The 22575-nt window shown below is 44.4% G+C and overlaps 1 protein-coding gene across 6 annotated transcripts in view; it reads left to right on the top strand.

The window, feature by feature from the left end:
• The window catches only part of PLCD1 (phospholipase C delta 1), a 48854-nt gene that overhangs the window by 17976 nt on the left and 8303 nt on the right, over nucleotides 1–22575 (top strand). For 4 of the 6 annotated variants that reach the window (XM_015281119.4, XM_046931027.1, XM_015281118.4 and 1 more), the window contains exons 3-8: nucleotides 5361–5589; nucleotides 10089–10218; nucleotides 14448–14751; nucleotides 15759–15960; nucleotides 17646–17790; nucleotides 18330–18479. In XM_015281119.4, coding sequence (XP_015136605.1) covers nucleotides 5361–5589; nucleotides 10089–10218; nucleotides 14448–14751; nucleotides 15759–15960; nucleotides 17646–17790; nucleotides 18330–18479 — 1160 coding nt within the window. The remainder of the gene's footprint in view (nucleotides 1–5360; nucleotides 5590–10088; nucleotides 10219–14447; nucleotides 14752–15758; nucleotides 15961–17645; nucleotides 17791–18329; nucleotides 18480–22575) is intronic. The other 2 variants (XM_004939119.5, XM_418522.8) reach the window with 1 other exon arrangement.

Below are 22575 nucleotides of genomic sequence, written 5' to 3'. Positions count from 1 at the left end.
TGAGAAGTGCCAAAAGCCAACAGGAACCCTCAGCAACCTGTATGCACACAGCAGGCAGCTGGCCGCACCGCCAGCTTCCTCCTGGGGTTGGTCGGGTGCATTCTCTAGGTCTGATCATTGCTTTGCTATCACACGTGTATTTATCCCTGAAAAAATATTTGCTGATGTGAATCTGTTACGCAAGGCAGCCATCAGCTGTGAAAACAAGACCGTCTGTCTGTGGGTCTCATTAGGCTTTATCAAAATCATTCAACCCGTAAAGCAAGTCACTTCGATTGCAGAACTGTCTCTTGTTTGGTTGGTTTCTTTTTGGCTTTTTTTTTCCCCTAATTTAATTTAGTTTTAAATCAGGCCACCCCATGAGTTTCTGGGGCAGTTTTCAACATTGGCAGTCTTCTAGCAAGTACTGACCTTTTTCTCCACAGCATATGTTAAATGCAAAGGCGGAAGCGTTGAAAGCCTCCAATCCAAATTTAGTGGCACTGTAATGGCACGAGAAGTAGGAACTGGTTGCAAAAATAGTTTGCAGGGACCTGCTTGTGATGTCTGGAAGGAATGTAAATACAGATCACTCTATTCACGTCAGCACCCCGAGCTGTGCTGGTTATACAGAGAGGCTGGGTAAAGACCTTTTATTGAAAGGTATTTCCAAGCAACTTGTAGCATCAGTTGTGCACTGTATGTTGTCAGCTGGTGACACACACCAGCAACAAGAGCAGATCTCAAGTTAAACAATGTGCTCAGCAAGTCAGGGAGAGGGGAGAGTGGATGAGGAATCAGCAGTTGAGAGCTTGGGTAATTCAGGCATGGGGAGAAGAGCAGGCAGCGTGGTCAGGGCTAAGAAAGCACAGAACAGCATGGCCTGTGTTGAATCCTTATGTGAAAGCATCCATCGGTGGTAAGGGTACTGGATAACCTTTGGTATTCCCAATCCAGGGAGCTGATAGTGCTGATTACAAAGGTCCTGATCCTACCACTAGCATCAGCCTCCAATAATGAAGCTAAAAGCAACTACAATGCTTTTTCTGGGGCAAAACCAGAGGGAGGAGCAGCACATGGTGCCATTTTACCCCATGTGCTCACTGCAGCCACCCAGCATGGCAATGCAGTCCTGGGGTCAGGACCTTTGTATGTTCTTGCAAGGTGCTGACCAGACCTGGCTGAGCTCTAGCTGGGCTTGGGCTGGAGGTCTGGTCTCTCTGCAGACAAGCAGTGTTGTGTGCAAATATGCGGAGAACTATGAACAGCTCAGTACATTTCTCATCTGACAGTATAAACAATAGTGACTTAGTGAGACAATTAGAGTGGGATAGAGTAATTCAGTGTGACTGAATGCCACATTGCAGAGATCACTTGTTAATTAAAGGGAAGTAGGATAAGGAAAACGAAGGATATGAAGGGCTCCCAGAGTGACAAATATTACCCCCCTTCCCTTATGAGTAACTCAGGGCCAGCTGTTTTGGCAGTGCCTCCAAGCATCCGTACATTGACCCTCATCTCTTTGTCAGCAAAAGTACAAGGAAAGAGAACAACTTGCTGTCCTCGTCTTTTGCATGCTTAGTAGCTTGCAGGAGATGCAGCTTCAGTTCCTTATCCCTCCTTTCTGTAAGACTTTTGTCTTCTGTCCTTCCTTTTTCTGTGTTGTTAGGTGTTACTGAAGTGTTTTACTGTCAGTGCTCCCAGCACAGTCTTTCAGAGCAGTGACTGGAGAAGAGATGGACATTGCCTCTGGAGCAGAGACCAGTGGTCACAGCTTATCTCAGACTAATTCTGTAATCATACAGCACCTTGTCATGCTTGTATGGCTCTTCAGCATTTATATTTTTGGCTACCAAATGGCTCATTATGCATACATGTGGCCTTATGCATTTCCAAGACCTAACATCTCTGGGTGCTGTTTTTAGGGTGATGGGCCGCAAATGGCCTACCCTGCTGCAAGAGTGGGTAGAGCTGCAATCCTTGCTCTGGAATGGATTTGAGAGCACCTTGTGGAAGGTGATGGGGCCAGCCCGGGTCCTGGTGGGAGGGAGGAGAGGAGCCTTGCATGCAAAGGCCCATGTAGGGGAGAAAATGGCTTCTAGGGCCTGGGAGAGCATTTGGGTCGGGTGGAGGCAGAAGTGAGGCTCCATTCTACTGAGCTGTGTTGGACCTCACATCTCTGTGAGACAGAGAGGAGTGATTTCACCAGCTCCAAGGAATGCTGGTGTATGTTTCTGTGAGGAGGGAACTGTGAACATCAGCTGTGGTTCATCACATCAGCACCCACAGCAGCCAGGAAGGCTGACCGGGATGTAACCTCTTTGACTCCATGCTGGGAGGTCAGGAAGGACACTCGTTCCTTGTGTCGAGTCACAGGTTTTGGGCTTCACACAAACCACCTTTTCAGCAGACTTAAACGCTCAGGAGAAGCAGATGCAGACTTTCCAAATTCTCTTCTTTTGGTGGTTACTTCCCCACTGTGCAGTGTTGGGAAGGATGGGGAGGTCACAGAGAGATGCATTTGATGAGTGTTTGCTGTAACTGCTCCTCTCCTGAAAAACACTTTTCTGTCCCCCAGTTATTTCTAATTTCTCCTTCGTTTGGGACTGCTTAATATAGTGTGCTCACGGCCCAGGAGCAGCTGATAATGTATTCATGTGGGCTAAGATTTTCCAGAAAAGAGATAACATTTGCAGATGGCTGGGGCTGACTCCTTTGGCTTTGGCTTTTATATTGATAGACAAAAGCAGTACACAAGCCCAAACTGTGGAAAGCTTTAAAAAGTGTCCTCCCTGCTTATTTTTTTTTTTTTTAACAGTTCCTGCACTGGTAGCTTCTCTTGGCTCTTGTGTGACTACAGTAGGCACTGATCTTGTTCTTCAGGCTTCCTTGTACCTTTTCTGCATGGAAGAGCTTTGTGCTCTTCATCATCCTCTCCCCAGTAATATACCCCATGGAGATTAAGGCAGCCCTTCCAGCTACAGGTTTTCAATCTCTTTTCCCTCCCACACAGCTCTCTTTTCTTTTCCAGTAGATTCACTTTGCCAGATTAAGGTTTCCAAAGAATACATCCTGAATTTCCAATATTTAACATCAGATTTTCTAGTCTTGGAAACACTAGGTCATTGCCAACCCAAAGTTTAGGGATTGATTGCACTAGCAGACTAGCTAGCCAGTCTGAAGGGACAATAACTTTTATAAGCCAAGCAGTGGTGAGCAGTTGGCAGGTGATGAGGAACAACAGGATGATCTTTCCACTTGCACTGCCTTAACCAAGAGAGACCAGGAGAGGAGGAGAATCACCTACATACAGATTGTCTGCATGGTACACATCTGCATATGAGATGCTCAGTCTGAACTTCTATTTTTGGTCTAGGATCCACTGTAGCCGTGGATTAAGGCTTTAATTTATCTCACCCTAAAAAGTTTGTTTCTAGATAGGACAAAACATTTGTGTTCCAAAAGTTTTTGGGTTTTTTTTTCCCATTAGTGGAAAGGAGCCTAAGCTTTAGGTATATTTTGACTGAATCCCACTGAACATGATAGCATCCCTTACAATAAAGGTGTAAGACGTACTGTGCTACCTAAGGTACACTTCCTGTCATTTGCCAATGTTTCCTGTCATTTGCCTGTTAATGAGCAAATTCAGCAGCAAGGCTCTCCACTAGCAGCCCAGCTGTAAGAGAATTGCAGCCCTCTTTTTCAGAAGATAATTTTAGCACTCAAAACCATAAGCTTTCACTCAACAGTAAGTTGGCTAGATAATGTAATTCCAGAGCAGCCCATCCCATCCCCTCCCATCTCATCCCAACACAACCTAAACTAACTCTCTCCTCCCCTGCCCTCTTTGTGATCCACGGCTGGCCTTTACCAAGTGATAATAAAAGACCACACAAAGATAATTGCTTATCATCAGGAAGGAACACTGCCAGTTCTAGGAGGGGTCTCATGGCATGTTCTGGCATGGAAACCAAGTGAGCAAAGTGTTATGGAAGATGTTGGACCACCCCAATGCATGGTTGGAATTTAAAGCGAATGTCAAGTGTCGGTTTTGAACAGTCACAAATTTTTGAAGATTACAGATTTGTTTGTAAGTGTATGGGATTTTATTTACCTCGTATTGCCAGTACTCCCCGAGGAAAAAAGGAGAATTTCAAATTCTAATGAGCATCTGATCAATTTTGTGTGGTCCCAGGGCAGACATGCTATAACTGCACAGGGTTGACAATGAGTTGTCTGTTTCTGCAGTGCTGACTTTGAGTGAATCGAGCACTGTACCAGTGAAATTGCACCAGTTTAAATGAAGGATCAGGTAAAGGGGATTTGGGGGTGTAAGCTTCTCCTTTCCAGCTGAGTAGTGGCAATATTTTACATTCACATACTACTTTTCAACGGAGCTCTTCAAAGACGAGCACAAACAAAATCAATCTCATACCTACGTAACAAAGGAAATAGTTTTTACCCATAGTTCACAATTTGAGGTAGGAATCATTTAAAACCAACTTTTTTTTCTCAAATTCTTTGAGAAGAGCAGTGTAGGGTTGTCTCCATTACTTCCTTTTGCTTCACAGTGTGTCTCGAAGGCCTTGTGTGTGCACATGGCAAACCTGGTGTGGCTTCAGGGCTCATTTCCGCTAGGTGATGGTCAGATAGGGAATGGGGAAGAATAGGTTTGAAAGCCATATTTTGCTTTCTTACAGCAAACAGGATCAAATTGACCTTTGGCAGAGGTGTGGATGGAGCATCGTTGACAGCAAACTGCCCAGAGTCTTTGGTCTTTTCGTCCCCAGTTTATACTAGTGTGACTGAGAAGAGTATATGGGATTTTAGTTGTTACCTTCTTTATTTTTGCAAATTGAAGAAGTTTCAGTCCATGCCCTGCTTTTACTGAAGTCTCTCCTCATTTTCCTGTGGACCTTTAGAATTCTTTGTTTCCAGTTCTGGGAGGAGAACAGCTGAAGGTTATCTGATTGATGGGGTAAGATTCTGTTGGTCATGATCCTAGGGTCTGTAGAGGCAAGGTTAAAGTCAGGGATACTTCAAGGACTGGACCCAAAGTCTTGATACTGACTGGTACCTCATAAATGTGGTATCACAATATGGCACCTGTGCAAATTCTGTTTCTTTGTTAAATACAGGACATGTGAAAAATAAAGAGTTTTGGTTTTTTTTTTACGTTTCTTGCACATTTTGCTGCTTTTGATCTGAGCTCTCTTTAGCATTGAATTTGTGGAAGTTGGAAAAAATAAAGAGAATCCTCCAGCTGTGGGAGGGAGAGGTTGCAGAAAAAGGAAAAACAGTAATTTCTTAAAATCCATCACTGAGCAGAGATAAGGGTGAGTGAACCCCCGCTGACAGCAAGCTCTGTTTTCTTTCCACAGTCTCTATTGAAGATATTCGGGATGTGAGGTCAGGCCATAAAACAGAAGGTATGGAAAAATACGCCAAGGATGTACCAGAGTATCGCTGCTTTTCCATCATTTTCAAAGACCAGCGGAAAAACCTGGACCTCATTGCAAGTTCAGAGGACGATGCCAACCACTGGGTCTGCGGCCTTGGGAAAATCATAGCCCACAGCAACTCCATGAACCAGAAACAGAAACTCCAACAGTATCCTTTGCCTTGTAAAGCGATTAATTGCGCACGAAGATGCACTTGTCTTTCTCTGTGGGTGGAGATAGTTGTATAACCCCCTTTTTTACTACTGGCCCTGGGCACTGAGTTTTCTCTCATACTGATTTTGTACCTGGGCAAACTCCTTGGTTTCCAGTGCTTTTTTTTTTCCTGTTTACAGTGATACACGCAAGAGTGGATTCAGGCTTCACAGAGCTCCTTAAGCAAAGAATTGCTCCTTTCAGGGTGCTCCAGATAAAACAATCATTATTTCTAGTGTTCTTCAGGGGTCTGTTTCATTTGCATTGCAGTAAACTGCAGGACAGGCACTTTTTGGCAGGGCATGAAAGGCCCATACTGTTTATCATGTTTCGCAGTAATATAAGATGAGGGAACTGATTCTTCTCTTCTGTCTGCCAAGTTTACTCCAGGGTAGCTCCACTGACTTGAGCGAAATTACTCCTTGTTTGCCTCAGCATGAGAGGAAGTTTTGCTTTGAAAGAGACTGCAGTTGCTCTAGAGACATAGGAACGAAGGGTGAGGGAAGGGAAGGGAAGGGAAGGGAAGGGAAGGGAAGGGAAGGGAAGGGAAGGGAAGGGAAGGGAAGGGAAGGGAAGGGAAGGGAAGGGAAGGGAAGGGAAGGGAAGGGAAGGGAAGGGAAGGGAAGGGAAGGGAAGGGAAGGGAAGGGAAGGGAAGGAGGTCAGTTTATGAGGAGAGTGAGTTAGTTATTGAATGAAATCCTAGCCTTTCTCAATTCACAGGGAATTTTCCCTGGGGCTGAATTTCACTCAGTAAATTAATTGCATCCATGTGAAAACAGACTATCTGTGAGTGTAGTTTTTTTGCTGGGTTTTCTGCAGTTCCTGAGTGTCTGAGGCCCTGACTGTAACATATGAACCTGCTGGCTGATTTCACCCTGATTTGACAGAGCAGTGGTGGTCATAAAATATTAAGCTGCCTTAAGCTTCACAAAAACAGGCATCCAGCAATCAGAGAGGAAAACAGATAGCACTTTGCAGTGAGGGAAGGCTGTGTGAGCTTCATGCCTGGTTCAACATCAAAGAATCCATGCAGAGGAGGGGTGATATGAAGTTGTCATCTGGGGAAAATCACAAAGCTGGAACCTGAGCCTGAGCAGGCACCAGGGGGGCCTTTCCCTCAGCCAAGGCTTCTTCTGTGTGGGTTCCCCACTGGGTAATAATGTACTGATGATGAGGGAAATGGCACATAAATGCTGAGCTTTCATCAGGCTTTGCTCTTCTGTGGATTTGCTGAAGCGTGAAGCTGTGGCGCTGAGGGACGTGGTTTATTGGTATGGTAGGGATGGGTTGTTGGTTGGGCTTGATGGCCTCTGTGGTCTTCTCCAACCTTAATGATCCCGTGACTCTGAGTCTAATAAGCACCTGCACCACCGCAGTGCAGCTCACTTGAAGGAGTCAGATTCCACTAATTCTGATATGAGCATGATGGTGTCAATGGTGGCAGGAGCACTTCCCAGACAAGTTGAAATCTTGAAGCTTCAGTGCTGTTGGAAACGTTATGCTCTGTTGGTTTTCCTTCCCAATGTGAAGGATGCCCCCGCTCTGTGTTATATGGGGAAAATCTGAGCTACAGAAACCTGCCCCTGGAGCTTATGGGTTGACTGTACTGCTGAAAAACTTCCCTGTAAGAAGAAATCAGATTGCTAAGGTGTGAGGGGGAAATAACAAAGGCATTTGCAAGGGAAGAAAGCTGTAAATTTCCAGCGTGGAAAAGTACCTCTCTGGCTTTGGAAAGCAGAATCGGAGCTAAAAGGGGTTGGTAGGCAAGCCGTATTTCTGGAAGAGTAATTACTGTGTGGTCCTGGCTTCCAGTCTGGGATTGTCTCAGGTCGTTTAACGTAACCTGGAATTACAGAACAGCATGATTTCTCATTTGAAATTTGATGATGTTTAATTAAAGCCTGAGATTTTAAATTTAGTCCATCTTCACTGGGTCTGCTTGGCAGCGTGGGTTTATTCACATCTTCCTTAAACCTCAGAAGCGTTCTCTGCATCTGTGAGCACTGAAGGGGAAGAGGCAGTGGAGGAGAAGTGTTGCATCCCCTGCCTGTCCCCCATCCATCGCTGGAGAACTGCTGTGCAGTGGATCTTTTCCAGCCTTAGAAACCTTGCAGAGCAGATAAGGAATGAGTGAGATTTTGAAAACAAAAGCAAAGACTGTGATTGTTGCAGGTGGGATTGGTTTGGCTTCTTATATAATGGAGGTGCCTGTGGTAGCAGTGGGCTGGAATTTGTGTGTTACAGGTCCTTCCAGTCCTATACACCTATAAGGTAAAACCTCTGCGTGCTTTAGAAGTATTTCTGATGTTCTTGTGCATACAGTAGTGTTTTATTAAGCTTCAGCTTCAACCCTCAACAAGTTGGCATAGGTTTTTTAGCAAATACTGCAGGTATGTGTGCAGGGATGACTTTAGACCAGAAAACACAGGGGACTTTTCATTTCAGTGGTGTGGCACAGTCTGCTTCATTTCTGGGATTTGGGCATGAGCTTTTCTTCTGGTTAGGAATAGCTTACCAGAAGTTCTGCAGCATTTCTTTTCAAGCACATTCTTGGGATGTCTGCCAGGTCTTTTCAGTCATTCTTCTTTGGTTTCTCATAGAAAGCTGGTAGTTCTGAAGCTGGCAGATCCTTTGAAAACAAGAAGCAGGCTCTCTCTGGAGGTATACCAGAATGAGAACACTTCTTCCTTGTCCCCCCATGCCCAAATAGACGGGGTTAGGTGAAAGGAAGACCCACAACCAGGGCTGCAAAATGGTGTTTGTATCAGACAAGAAGAATTTGAGTTTCCTCTTGACTCCCTAGAGTTGTGCATTCCTCATGTCTGTTATTTTAGGAAGGGTAGCTGGGTTGCACAGGTTGGGTGGGAACGGCTGACCCTGCTGTTGGCACCATGTTGACATATGCTGAGCAGATGCTCTTTGGAGCACAGCTGGTGGGGTGGATGGTGTTGTGCTCTTAGCAGAACATCCGAGGAGGAGCTCAAATAGGAGCTTCATGATTCAAACTCGGTTTTCTGGGGAACTGCTCCAAGCCAGAGCCTGGTTCAGGGCCCTTGGGAGTCAGAGGAAATGTAACCTCTATTTTCATTTCCATGTGTATGAAAGAGGAATATTCATATTGCCAGGCTAAGAGAGATGCAATGTGAGGTCATTGTTTAGCATATGCCAAGATTTTTAAAGACAAAAAGCTCAACTTTCCAAGAGACTGACAGAACTACCAAACACTTTACACATATTTCCAAGCGTTTGGAAATATTTGGATGCAGTGGTAGCTGTTGGTGAGTGCCCTCTTTCAGGGTTATGTCTGCAGCCCCTATAGGCTGTCACTCATCACCTCTTTTTGGAGGTGATTTTGAAAGACCCAGGTAAAATGTTATGGCACTGTGTCTCCTCGCTGGTATTTGCCACTTCTGAATTTTATTTTGCTACAATCCATATTTATGTCTTTTCTGGAATGAGTTTGGAGCAGTGCTTCCTATGCAAGTCACGAAAAGTTGGAGTTATGGTGATTTAATTATTATTTCAGTAATTTTTCTATGGAAAAATAGGATGTTCTTCTGGACGGCGTTTGTTATTTGCTAGTTACAGCAAGTTAGAGAGGTACAGTTGGCTTGATGCAAAAAGTTATCATTTTTTGTTTTTGTTTGTTTGTTTGCTTGTTTAAAACTTCAGATTATCTCAACCACCTGATGTTTTCCCAGGGGACTTAAAAGACCATGGCAGACCCAGTTCAAATTAACTGGTGTTAACACTAAAAAAGCTGATTTTATAGCAATTGCTCCAGATCCATGGATATACTGGAGTGAATATAAATGGAGCTCTTAGGAGCTATTATCACAGTCACAGTACAATACAGAAATAGACACTGTGTGTTTTACAGGGGAAAGCCAAGACCTGTAAAGATTGGACTGGTTTTATTTACAACAAATTTCTTAAGACGTTTAGGTAGAAATACCTGAATAAATATAGAGGACTATTCATGTTTATTTCAGAGAATCCCTGTTAAGTGTTCAGCGTGTTACACTATCAGTCAAATTCTTAATGATCAGTTGCCCATACCTGGGAGATCTTTTCGTTCTCCTTTCTCCCATCTGGAGGATGCACTTTCTGCCACAAAAGAGAAATCAGACTGTTTTGTGATGTGGCTGTGTCCAGAAACTCCTGCAGGTTAAATAGAGCTCATCTAGCCTTGGCCAGATGGTGACAAGCTTTTCCTGGGTCATGATTGCTTGTACTACAGAGCACTTTGCTTCTGCCAAAGCATCGCTTTGCCCTTTCAGAGCAGAAGGTGAGATGATGCAAGCTGTTCAGTGGGAGCATGCTGATTCACAGCAGCAGGGAGAAGTGGTTCAGAATCTTTAGAGGAGATTTATGTCTGCCTACTCATGTGCTGTGTAGAGGGGTGGTATTTAGACCATGCTGACCTGGAGAGGTTTCCTTACATCATCTTGCAGTTGGATTCACACCTGCCTGCGGAAAGCTGATAAGAACAAAGACAACAAGATGAGCTTTAAAGAGCTCAAGAACTTCCTGAAAGAAGTGAACATTGAAGTTGATGACTATCATGCCAAGGAGATTTTCCAGGTAATGATCAAGCAGATAAGTACTGGCTGTTGGCTGAGGTCAAGATCTCCCACTGCTTTCAGCATTGGGTGTAGACCTCAGCTAAAGTGAGCTCCTTTTCTTGTACCAAGAAAGTACTCTTAGCCTTTAGTGCTCAGCAGTTCCCACCAACAACTGAGTTAGGATAGCACAGTGCTTTTGATGAAGCTCTGTTAAGGTGTTCTTTCTTTACTACGACACAGTTTTACCTGGCCTCAGAAAAGACAGACACAGGCACGGATAATGTGAGAAAAAGGAAGAGCCAAAGTGCAACTGCACTGTGAGTCTCAGGAATGTTAGGAGTTCTGCATGCTGGAGCCACATGTCAATGCCTAAGCCTCCTAAATCAGTTTGGTGAAATTATGAACTCTGTACCATCTGAGAGGAGATTGGTTCCCAGTGACCTGTGTAAACAATGATAAAGTGTGAATTGGGAATGAAAAACAAAATAGATAAACAAAAGGTATGTAACATTATACCTACACCTGGGCCGGTGTGGTTGCTCTGACGGGCCAAGGAGTGTTCTATCCACTTGGATGTGCACTTCTCATTTCTCTAGATCCAGCTTCCTGGCTCAGCCTATCAGAAGATAGGGACGAAAGTTTATCTGCTGCTTTTAGTGTCTCTAAACAAGCCTTCCTCCTGAGATGAGAAAAAACACCTGGATGAATTCTAAACTTCCATCTTATCTGAAGCAGGATTTGAATTAATTGTTTTTTTTTATGATCAGTGGTAAACATGTGGGTGGTTGCGGGTACAGGCTGCATTCCTCCTGCTCCTTCCTGTAAGAGATAACGCCGGATGTTGGCAAGGTCTCACTTGGGCCCTTCCCCAAAGAAGGAACGAGTTTCCTAATCCATGGTTTATGGAGATGTCTGTCTCTTTGGTAACTGCAGGATCCCAGGTTGGAAGGGGCCCTGGGCAGCCTGATCTATTGGCTGGCAACCTTGCCCATGGCAGGGAGTTGGAGCTTGTTGATCTTTAAGGTCTCTTCCAACCTAAGCTGTTCTGTGATTCTATGATACGGGGGAAGGTTCTCAGCAGATCTCGTAGGATTTCACCTTGCAAAATCGCCAAGATTTACAGCTGAATGTGGCTGGTGTATTCTATGGTTCGTTCTCTACTTGGGAAGACCATGGAAGAATAGCAAAAAGGCTGGAATTCCTCTGGTTGAGTTAGATGTCTCCCAGTGCAGGCACCTACGCTGGAAGTAGTCACCAGCACTTAATATTCCCTTTGCAATTGGTGTTGATCAAACCAGTACTGTAGACCAGGGTGTGATTTGCCTTTTCCTAAAGGTGACACCTCATACACATCTTCAAACGTCAAAGATCTGAATCAGATGTGGCAGCAGTTAGAAGGGAGCAGCAGGATTGGAAACTTACCAAAGTTCAATTCTCTTTTTGCTTGAGGACTCTGAGCAGTAAGTAAGCCCTCGTTCATCCTATCTAAGTGTGGGCAGCTATTCGGAAGTACCCTTATTAGACCTGTAATTGTTCTAAGCTTTCTGTATAGCCAGGGGAAAGAGAAGATGTTAATTAACCCTCTGAATTAACCTCCAAAAGGTTAATTCACATCTCTTGTGTGGTGAATTGCCTCTAAGGAGAGTCTGTCTCACTCTATTTGACCACTGAGTCCTTAAGCAATTATGTTTTCATTTTACATATCCCTTAAATTTAGATGGACCGTGAGATGTTACAGCATATTGAAACAGTGATCTTCTTTCTGTCTTAGTGAGTTTTGCTTCGTTTAGTCGTGGGAAGGAAGGGCAATCAAGAGATTTAAGGGAGAGCTACAGGGCATGTTCTTACATTATTCTTGCTTTTTGTCACATAACTCTGTGTCGACATCTAGATTTTAGACACATCTAAGTGAGACATATGCTTTGCAGCCAGAAACTGTGCAGAGCTCCTGTAATTGCTCACTTCATTCCAGTGCATCAGAAAGCTTCTGACTCTTTGTGGCAAACTAAAGTTCATTCAGGAATCATTGTTCATGATCTATACAAATGAGCTGAATCACAGCTTTTTGAGTTGAAAATCTCATTTGGAGCTCTTGTAGCCCAAGCAGAAGGAGCCCAGTTTTACACTGTGTATCCAATGCATCCTAGAATATGACTGTGATGCCAGTGCTCTTGTACTTTGTTCATTACAGCCTTTACTGGCAACTAACGAACAAACTTACTGAGGTACATTAGCTATAATGACTTCCTAGGAGTCACATCATTAGAGTCACATCATTATTTTCCATGTTGTGTCTTAAAGAACATCTACCATTTACAGCATCCCTGCAGTCTCCATCAGTTTCCCTCCTCATACCCCTTTTTTCAGCTGCTAAATGTCATGCTCAACTTAGCTTGAGATCTGCCAAAGCCACAGCACAAGGTCATACAGACATGGGAGGCAGCAAGGAAAAGATGGTTCCTGGACAGCTAAAACTCATTTTCAAAGTGTCTGTAGTATTGAACATTTCACAGATTGTTCGATCCCTGAGATGAGCCCATAGCTTTTAACCAACAGATTCTGAAATCAGAAGAAGTGGAACCTTTTCCTCTTGATTCAGTTTGTGAAAAGCAACACGTCATGATCATTTTGTCTGGTTTTATGTGTGTGCCATAAACTGCTAGTGAAAGACTCTGGAGGAGTGAGGACAAACAGTCTGTTATTATCATCTTGCTTGGACAACTGCCAAAGCCTCTATGGCCATTGCTGGGATCGTTGGAAGGGTTAGGCTGAGATTAGCATGGTGACTAGTTAAACTGAGATGTGCATTTTGCTCGTAAAACCCAGGTCAATAGCTCTATCTCTATAAGAGATCAAAGATCAAAAGCAATTAAATTCCTCTGATTTGACAAGTTGCTGTATTTCAGCTACATCCCAGTATCTGGTAGCAAGTTGTCCATTTCAAGGGTGAAATGAAATGCACTGCAACCTCTTCTGTGTAGTCTGGAGTGCATGCTGTGTGTCTACTTCAGATGTGAAGGAGAGAAAATTTTAGGCCAAAACCCAAGTAAGGCCACCACGTCCTGCCGTCACTTCATATCCCGTTGGAGATTTGTCATGCATGGCAAAAGTTTGATTTTTCAGATGTAACTGAGATGTAAGATGTGAGTAGGCTGTCTTACCACTGCTGGGGGTCTGTTTGCTTGCTGTAGACACTGGGAGAGAGGGAATCATCATAATTACAAGGCATTAACTGGATGTGGTTTGACTGCTACAATCTGCTGAGAGGAACACTTTGAAGTAATGTAACATTCCCTGCCATGATTCCCCTGAGAGCGGCTCCTGCTTTCCATTACAGCTTGTTTTGCTCAGCCATGTTTACTGCAGAGGTTTACAAACCAGAGGTAGCAAAAATAATAGTTGTTCACCTCTCTACCAGGAATTCTGCTGGGAACAAACAACAAAGTTTCTATCAGAGTTTGCCACAGGAAAAAGGAAATTCCGGTGAAAAATTGAACTTGGGAATATTTATTGCTGGAAAAGGTATTGTCCAGTGTGGAGATGCTAGCTTGCATATCTTAAACTGCTGATCTTTCATGGTCAGCCAAGTTCTTGACTGTGGTGCTCCGTTAGAGCTGTGACCAAGTAGAGAAGTTCAAACCATTTTGAAGCATAGAGGCATGAAGAATTTGTACTGCAGCTCCTTGAGAAGCTGATACCTGATTTGCAATTCTGTGGGGGTTTTGCAACTTGGTGGTTTTTTGGAGAAGAATGGGAAATTTCCATGGATAAAGGATCACTTATTTTTTTCCATACTTAAACAAGCACATGTTTAGCAGGATTTTTTTACAGTCAGTTTTGATACTGTCATTTCAAGCAGTCCTGCTAACTGGCCTTGGTTGTCTCTTGAGGTTCAGACCCACTAGGATCAAGGGAAAAGTCTTTCATTTTACCTACCAGATTTTACACCAGGTGCATTAGTTGTTTCTATATAGTGCTCCACCTCTTGAGATCAATAGGTACAGTTCTCTCAACCCTTGATTTTTGCTTGGATTGTAAGGAGTCTTCCTTTTAACGCATGGTTTGCATAGCTCAGTGGAGCTCAGGGCCATGCCTGGTGCTCTTCGACATACTGGTAATATGAATAAGTAATGATAATAATTGTAACCATTATGTGACCAGTGGCCTTGTTAATGAGAACCATTCACCCTGCTTCTCATTCACTGGTCATTAACTGTTTCCAATTATTTTGTGTTCTGCGTTGTGTAGCCCTGGTGCAGATTACGGCTGGCATATGCCAGAAGGAAAGAAGGTTTTCACTCCTTCTCCCCTCTACGTTTACAGTACTGTGACAAGTCCAAAACAGAGGCTCTGGAGGATGATGAGATAGAGGAATTTTACAGGATACTGACAGAGAGAAAGGAAATAGACACAATATTCCAGAAGTACTCAGATGCAGAAGGACTCATGTCCTGCCAGAACCTGGTGAGGTTCCTCTATGAGACGCAGCAAGAAGAAGATGCTGTTGTTGCTGCCCCTCCCTTAATTCAGAGATATGAGCCCAGTGAACGAGGTAAGTTGGAAACCCTGGTTGGTTTGGGTTAAAATCTTACTATCCCGATGAACTCTGAATTGCTTTGCTACTGCTTGCTTCTACAGCCCTGTTGTGTTGTTTTCTATTTGAAACCATTTCTAAGACAGCAGTCTTTTAGGGGAACACCAGCAGCTTGAGAAAAGAAGGGGAAATGAGAAGCTGGGAAATATTTATGTTCATATTTGGCTTAGGTACTATGAGCAGCTGGAGAGGGGTTGACCTGGGGTTGGTTAGAGAGCAGTGGCATTCCTGTGGGAAAAGCTCTGATGGCTTATTCAGATATCAGTCATCATGTAGCTTGCAATGTGGCAATGTTTCTGTTCTTCAAAGCAGGGAAAGAGATAAATTGTTTTGTACGTGGGCATGTGAAAACCCATGAGGTGATGAGATCTCTGAGTAGATATGCAAGAAGGTGAGAGCTGTTTAGGAGAGCAATCACATAACTGTCATTCTGCTCAGAAATTAAGGAATCACAGACTTGGAGGACATGTTTAAGAAACCAGTGCAGGATCATAGGCTCTCTGCACTGTCCTGGTAGACCTTCAGGAGAGGGATAATGCTTTGCAGATGTTGGATTTGAGGGCTGGATTGAAATCTGGCTCAGTCCCTCAAGACAGGGAGACATCAATTATCATCTGACAATTTCTGTGTTGGTATGAAGGAGGCTTGAAGTGCTTAAGTGGAGATTTTTGTACTGTAGACCTCTAGAAGCAGGTGAGGTAAGTGTTGTGTTCAGCACTTTTTAGGTCTTGTCAAGGACAGTAAGTGCCAAAAGTATTCTGCTTGTAAAGTGGTTATTAAAGTGCTTTCAGACAGATGAAGCTATCACTGTCATCTGGACAGTGTATATCTCTCTACTATTAGCTGAGTGCCTATGGAGCATGTTTTACCTTTGAAATCATCAGGGATCAGCAGGCATCATGATGGCACCACAGCCTGGCTGTGTCAGATTTTAAGCATGGTGTTTCTGTCTATTCATCTGGCAGCCAAGAAGCGTAACGCCATGACCAAAGATGGTTTCCTGATGTACTTGCTGTCTGATGATGGGAATATATTCAACACCTCCCACCGTAAAGTTTACCAGGACATGACTCAACCTCTCAGTCACTACTTTGTATCATCCTCACACAATACCTATCTTATGGATGACCAGCTTACAGGCCCTAGCAGCACAGAAGCCTACATCAGGTAATGTATGTGTGTGTGTGTGTGGTTAAGTCATCTTATGAGACTATACTGCATCTTATCACATCTATACTGCCGGATGCAAGAGAGCCAAGAGGCAATCTCTCATCCTGAGACTAGGAAACATGGACTGGCCATGTTCTTATCTGGGTGAGCTGTTTCTAAACCAGGTTGGCCATGGTCCTGTTATCATTGCACTTTGTCTTGGGTCTCATCTGACTGTAAGAAATATAATTACTCCATTCTGAAGCAGACAAGGGGTTCATTCTAAAATATCTGCAGCCATGGGGATAGTGGATTGCAGCCCTCTAGCATGATATTTTCAAAGTGTGATGCTAAGAGAGTCTGTTACGTGTCCTGGAATATAGAATCATAGAAGGGATCGAGTTGAAAGGGACCTTAAAGATCATTCGGTTCCAACCCCTGACATGGGCTGGTTGCCCACCAGCTCAGGCTGCCCAGGGCCCCATCCAACCTGGCCTTGAGCACCTGCAGGGATGAGGCATCCACAGCTTCTCTGGGCAGCAGTGCCAGTGCCTCACCATGCTGTGGACAGAATATTGTGTTGCCCACTTTTGTACTTAACAGTGGCTGCTGTCCAACGTTGCACGGGCAGATGTATGCAGTGGCCGATATTGGCTTGCACAAACACTTAACTTCTGCTGTCACCTATACTTTTATCAAGTGAGACAATGTTTCCTTATCAGCAAGTCAGTGGCTGCAATTCCATCTTTGTTTATTACTTATCTAAAGATTACTATAATTATTCTCAGGAAATAACACCTATCTCAGGTCTCAAGCTTAAGGGAGTAAAGAGTGAAATCAGGTACAAGTTACTGAAAGTAGCTATTTGAATTCCTCTTACAGTATCTTAAAATTATGGAATTACCTTTTGTCTTTAAGGAAAAAAATAAACCCACGATTCTTACTGCAGTGATTTAAAGGACTTGTGTTATCTGAAATGTATTGGGAGTGGCATAAAAGAGGCACGATCACCATTATTGAGAGTTAAGCCTTTCATAAGGAACTTTGATCTGAAAGGAAGTGAAAATAGAAGTATGGATGTGTGGAAGGAGTTTCAAATGGGAATTCAGTCTTTAGACTCAATATGGGAAACTGGCCTCAGCAGTCTCCCAAGATGCAGTTGAGTTCCCTCACCTCCCACCCTGACAGCTTGGAGGATTAATCCCTCAGATCCTATCAGATCTTATCAGATCTAGGTGAAGAACACACATCATTCAGACTTCATGATCTGGCTTCTATAGCTGACTTACTTTCTTCCAGTGCATGTCTTCTCTTCATCATCTTTGGGAAAAGACCTGGGACACAAACATGAATGTCCTTTCTCACCTAACAATTACTGTGTCTCCTTCTTCAGATAGCCCTTAGCTTGGGCTTTCATCATCTCTTTTCTCAGATCCCACTGTGCTTTCCTTGCTCAATCCTAAGGTCTCTGTTGCCCCTGAGCTCTCCTGATCCTATCTTTTCTCCATCTGCTTTCCTGTTTTTCCAAGCTCTCCTTTCTACCTTGATCCCTGAACTACCCATCAACCTTCCCAGGCAATACCTGTGGCTGATCCACTTTCTGCCTTGAACCCTGAAATTCCCATCTGTCTTCCCAGGCAATACCTGTGCCTGATCCTGAGCAGAAGGTTTAAAACCCAACCAGGTCCCTTCTTTGTTTCCAGAGCCCTCACCAAAGGTTGCCGCTGTGTGGAACTGGACTGCTGGGATGGCCCTAACTCGGAACCTATCATTTATCATGGCTACACTCTCACCTCCAAGATCCTCTTCAGTGATGTCATTAAGGCCATCAAGAACTATGCTTTCAAAGTAAGGATGAGAGTCCTGAGACTCTCTAAGATTTCTCATACTATAACTGATAGCAGATTTCTGCTCTCCCAGCAGAGAGCTTAAAATTGAATACTTCACCTTAACTTTCCTATGAGTAGAAGATGTGTGCTTCTGTCTAGGCATCCAGGTTCTGCTTTGTCAACAGATCCATTCCTGGAAGTTTCTGGTCAGGCAGGGCACAGCCTGAGGATGAGTTTAAGTCTGTACTAGCACAGCTAGATATTGAACCCCCCTGCAATGAAAATGTTGCCCAACTTCTTGAACATACATGGTAGGAAATGCAAGCAAACCTTTGGTTTACTTGGCTTTGATGCCTCAGGGTCTGTTCTTACACTGAACGAATTATATGTGTGTGTATTGGAGGGACTGATGCAAAAGACTGCTTTTTTATCCTTTTTTTTATCCCTACTGCTGACACACTCATTTCCAGAGAAAACAACAATGGAGTTTATACCAGTTGCTATAGGATGTTAAAATTTCAGAGTTCAATTATGATGGATGTTACTGTCTTGTCCTAGACTTCGCCATACCCTGTCATCATCTCCCTGGAGAACCACTGCAGCCTCGAGCAGCAGAAGGTCATGGCTCAGCACATGACAACGATCCTGCAGGACATGCTCCTGGTCGCCCCGATTGATGGAAGCAAATCCCAGTTCCCCTCCCCCGAGGTGAGCAAGGCCACCCCTAGCACTTTCTGCACTCTGAAGGTGGGACAAAAGAGGTCTGTGTTCTTGCTGGGTGCTAACTTGCTGACAAATAGAGCTTACCTGGGGGCAGTGGTAAAAGAGGAAATAGGAATAGTTGTTAGAAACACCGTGTGCACATCAAACTTCAAAATGAACTGCTCCTTGTTTGTTGTGAAAGGTCTCAGAGGAGACATCCCTGAGGAACTAAGGACATTCCTGGTCTATTTACTGAGGCAAGGCAGCATCCTTCGTCCCATGAGGAGGGAGTGCAAAGGAGCTGAGTCCTGAGGGTCTGTCTTGTGTCTGCTCCCCGAAACTGAACGTGGCCAATCCACTGAAACAGAGAGAGGTTGCTGTGGAAACCCAGGCTGCTGATGAGAAAGTCATGAGGGCTGAAAGGACAGCTATAATTACTTGTCCTTGAAACCCAAGGGGAAAAGCAGCACAAGTGGCCTAAAACTGGGTCAAGTATGAGATATCCTTCCACTCAGAGTTGCCTGGGGTGGCATGGCGGTGTGGAGGAAGAGTCCTTGGAGGACAAGGGAAGGTGGGAGGTTGCCTGGAGGACAAGTGCCACTGTGATTCCTATCAATTATGGCTGCCATGAGGCAGCGAGCTGAGCTTGGACCCTGCAGGGGGAAGGAGATACACAGCCCTCATGGTGTACCACTGCAAGAATATCTGGTAATTAGAAAAAAAAAAAGATGGAAATGGAATCTTTGTATGAAAAAAACAACACTTTGTTTCCAAAAAAAGAAGCCAAAATGTTCATCTGTTTCCACCCTTTGTGTCTGTGTTTTCTTTCTTTCTTCCCTCCTAAGCACTTTTCAGAACCAGACTGTTGTGTGAGTAGCTGCCTTTCCCTTTATATCACATTTCGTTGCTAAAGAAATCATTTGCCAGGAGTTGGAGGAGAAGGGCTGGCCAGGGCTGGAAGGAGTCTGTGGGTAGGATAAAGCTGACCGTCAGCAGGGGAGAAAAGGGGGGGAAATGAGCCACCCCAAATATCTCCTCTACTTTTTCTCCCTCTCTTTTTTCCTCGTTTCCCTTTCTGACTTTCCCCCTTTTTGTTTGGGAATGCTGTGCCTCACTTGATACAATGCCTGGCGCAGAGGGAAGCTGATCCGGGTTGGTCCCTCGGCTCCAGTGCAATAAATTGGGATGAATCATAATGTTTAATGCTGCTGCTTCAGCGAGACCTTTGCACTGGCACGGACAAGTGGCCTCCATTTCAGAAGTGACTCTTCCCCAGTGAGGTTACACCCAGCATGGAGGCAGGTCTCTGCAGGCTCTTACTGAGTTGGAAAATCAGCATTTTCAGTGTTACGTGCTGGCTTGTTATTTATCCTCAGTGGAGGATGGGGAAAGCTGCTGACAGCCTCTCAAAACACCGCCTTGTGACCAGGGGATGATATGAAGGAAGAAAAGTGAAACGCCAGGGGAGGAAATGTGTGATGTGTGCTTAAGGGGATGACCCCAGCTTCCAAAAATGTTTATCCCATTCCTGTGCTTGTCTGACCTCCTGCTCTGCTTGCCCAGGTGGCCCTCGCTGGAGCAGAAAAGCCCAGATCTACCTTTGCTGAATGGATCTGGGATGATCTGCTCCAGTGGAGGGACCGATCCATTTAGCTTAAAGGGAGACAGAATACCAATGTAGTAACATATATCCTTTTTCCTCCATTACTTTTCCTGTTTTCCTGCCATGTGAACTAGAACAGTGTGTTTGTGGAAAACACACTGAAGCCGAAGCACTAAGAACAAAAAAACAGCAGAAACCCCTTAGATTTTCCACTTCCTTGTGAAGCTGGCATGGGGAGGCCAGAGAGAATGTAATATATTTTTTTCTTAGAAAAAAATACAGGATTCGCAACTGGGAGGAGATCTGAAAGGCTGTAAATAAAAGTAGGCAGTGCAGAGTGAGTTAGCAGGGCAACGTCAGTAACTAAAGGAAGATAACACGGTTTGTATTCACACTACCAATGCACAATACTGCCCTGGGCAGGCATCTCATTTATTAGGTTCCATTTAGGAATGGAATATTAGGCTCCAAAAAGTATACAAATACTTCTGTCAAGCTTCTGTCTTTAGGTCCTGATCATGAATTAAAGGCCTATAGGATAAAAAGCCAAAAGCCACAAAAAAAGTTCCAGGAAAGCTTCGGGTCAGTGCCAGGGCTGTAGGGAAGAGCTGCTCCAATCTTTGCTGCTGATTGCTTGCTGCAGGTCTTTCTGCCTAATTCCTGATCTGCACAGGGCTCTGCTGGGGTTCTTTCCCCCTGTCCATGCATACCAGCTAGAAATGATGCAAAAACCCATCCTTGGGATGAGCTGCCAACATTCAGCATACCAGGCATATTCCAGCCCCTTCAACTTCTTGGTGTTGGGCACCCTTCACCATGGGGATGGTTTTGGGCTGAATAGATTTGCCTTACTGGGTGACCCTTTGGACCACGAGCACCCCAGTGGAGTGATTGGGGCTCTGCCATTCCACACCCAACGTCTGTCCCATGGATCACAACCGTTGCTGTGCCCAGTGCCCCATTCAACATCACCTTGAGCCTTGTGGTTCAGCAAACACATCCAGGATAGCAGCAGCAAGGCAGGGCTCTGCACAACTGACCTTAGATCTCTCCCTTGGTAATGTGTTTCTTCCCCATTTTTTGGAGACTCTTTTCATCCTTTGATGCTGCTCATTGTAAAAGCCTGCAATACCTCAGCTCAGCTGCCCTGACAGACATCTGCAGATGGAGCAATGCTTTGAGTTGGTGCATCTGGTCTGCACATCTCCACCTGAAAGTGAATGTGTTAATCCTCACAGCTTCTCTGACATCTGATGGGTATCTTCATCCTGAGAGCAGAATGCAGTGTGGCAGTTAGCCCTTGTGTATCCATGTACTTGAGCACATCCCTTTGGCCTGCTTGTGAACTAGTTAGTATAGTCGAGGCAGTTGGAGGTGTAGTCCACCTCCTCCCAAGTGGTTGTCTAATCAGATCCGAGGGGTGTTAGTTCTCCCTTTTGACTCTAAAGGAGGTGTCGAAGGCACAGAAAGTTTCTTGAGGTGGCTCTTGTTAACATGCCAACACCACTGAGTTGAACATTGGAAATCAGACCTAGCAATGGCTATCAGGTCACTAATAGATTCAAGAAGCTTTCAGGTAAAACAAATGCTTGTGTGCAGATCTTTTAGACTGCTCTGCTTGTAACAGCTTTGCTCCTGATATAATGAACAGTGCTTTCATTTAAGACGGGTGCCCTGTTCCAGACCACAGACTCCAAAAGGGAGCAAAGCCATGTGTCAGAACCATCTCGCATGCATTGCTGAGCTTGCTTTGGTATGCGGCAGAGAAGGTGAGAAAGCAGGGGAGCTGCACTTCTGGAAATCTAAGGCAATATGGTTTACAAGGGCACAAAAGGAAGTAAAAGCATTGCATCAGTTCCACTATGCTACATGTTCTCAGTGCACTCCAGCATGCTTGTAGCTTTTCCTACTTTCTTATGTTCCACTTCGGGCTTGCCACAGGTGACTGGAATAGCTTCATGGTCTACTTGTTGAGTATTTATTGAGCATTTCAGCTAATGCTTCTTCCTAAGTCAAGGAGTCTGCTCAGCAGGGCCGAACTGATGAGCTGAATATCCTTCCCCTCAGGCTAGAAATACTTAATATCACATGAAGGGGAACAAATTCAGATGGAGCAAATGCATGTATGTATATGTGTCTATGTCTGTCAGCTTATTTAAAACCTTGGTAAAAGGGATAAGCACCCAAATTTTGGGCTTTACTTCTTAACACCCACAGCACACTCCTCCCAGCTGCTTTTGTGCAGCTTTTGAGTGACAGAGTAAGTTCCTCAGAGTAAACAGATCATTTGCGGTAGCTGAAGAAAAATGTTCTTGGCTGCTGCCTCACGGAGCAATGTCAAATTTCAGCTCAAATCAGGTTTCATCCTCAGCTTAGCCAGTCAGCGAGGAGCTGGGCTGGTATCCACAGAGACACGATGCAATTTGCTTGCACCCACAAAAGGGGGAATAGCGTTGCTTTAAAAAAGATTCTTGGTTTTCTATGGTTCTGTCATTTGAG

Source organism: Gallus gallus, chromosome 2, assembly GCF_016699485.2.
Source record: "Gallus gallus isolate bGalGal1 chromosome 2, bGalGal1.mat.broiler.GRCg7b, whole genome shotgun sequence".
In the NCBI taxonomy this organism is placed as follows: domain Eukaryota; kingdom Metazoa; phylum Chordata; class Aves; order Galliformes; family Phasianidae; genus Gallus; species Gallus gallus.
Note: the sequence above shows the minus strand (reverse complement) of the source record. Positions and strands in the feature narration are given on the sequence as shown.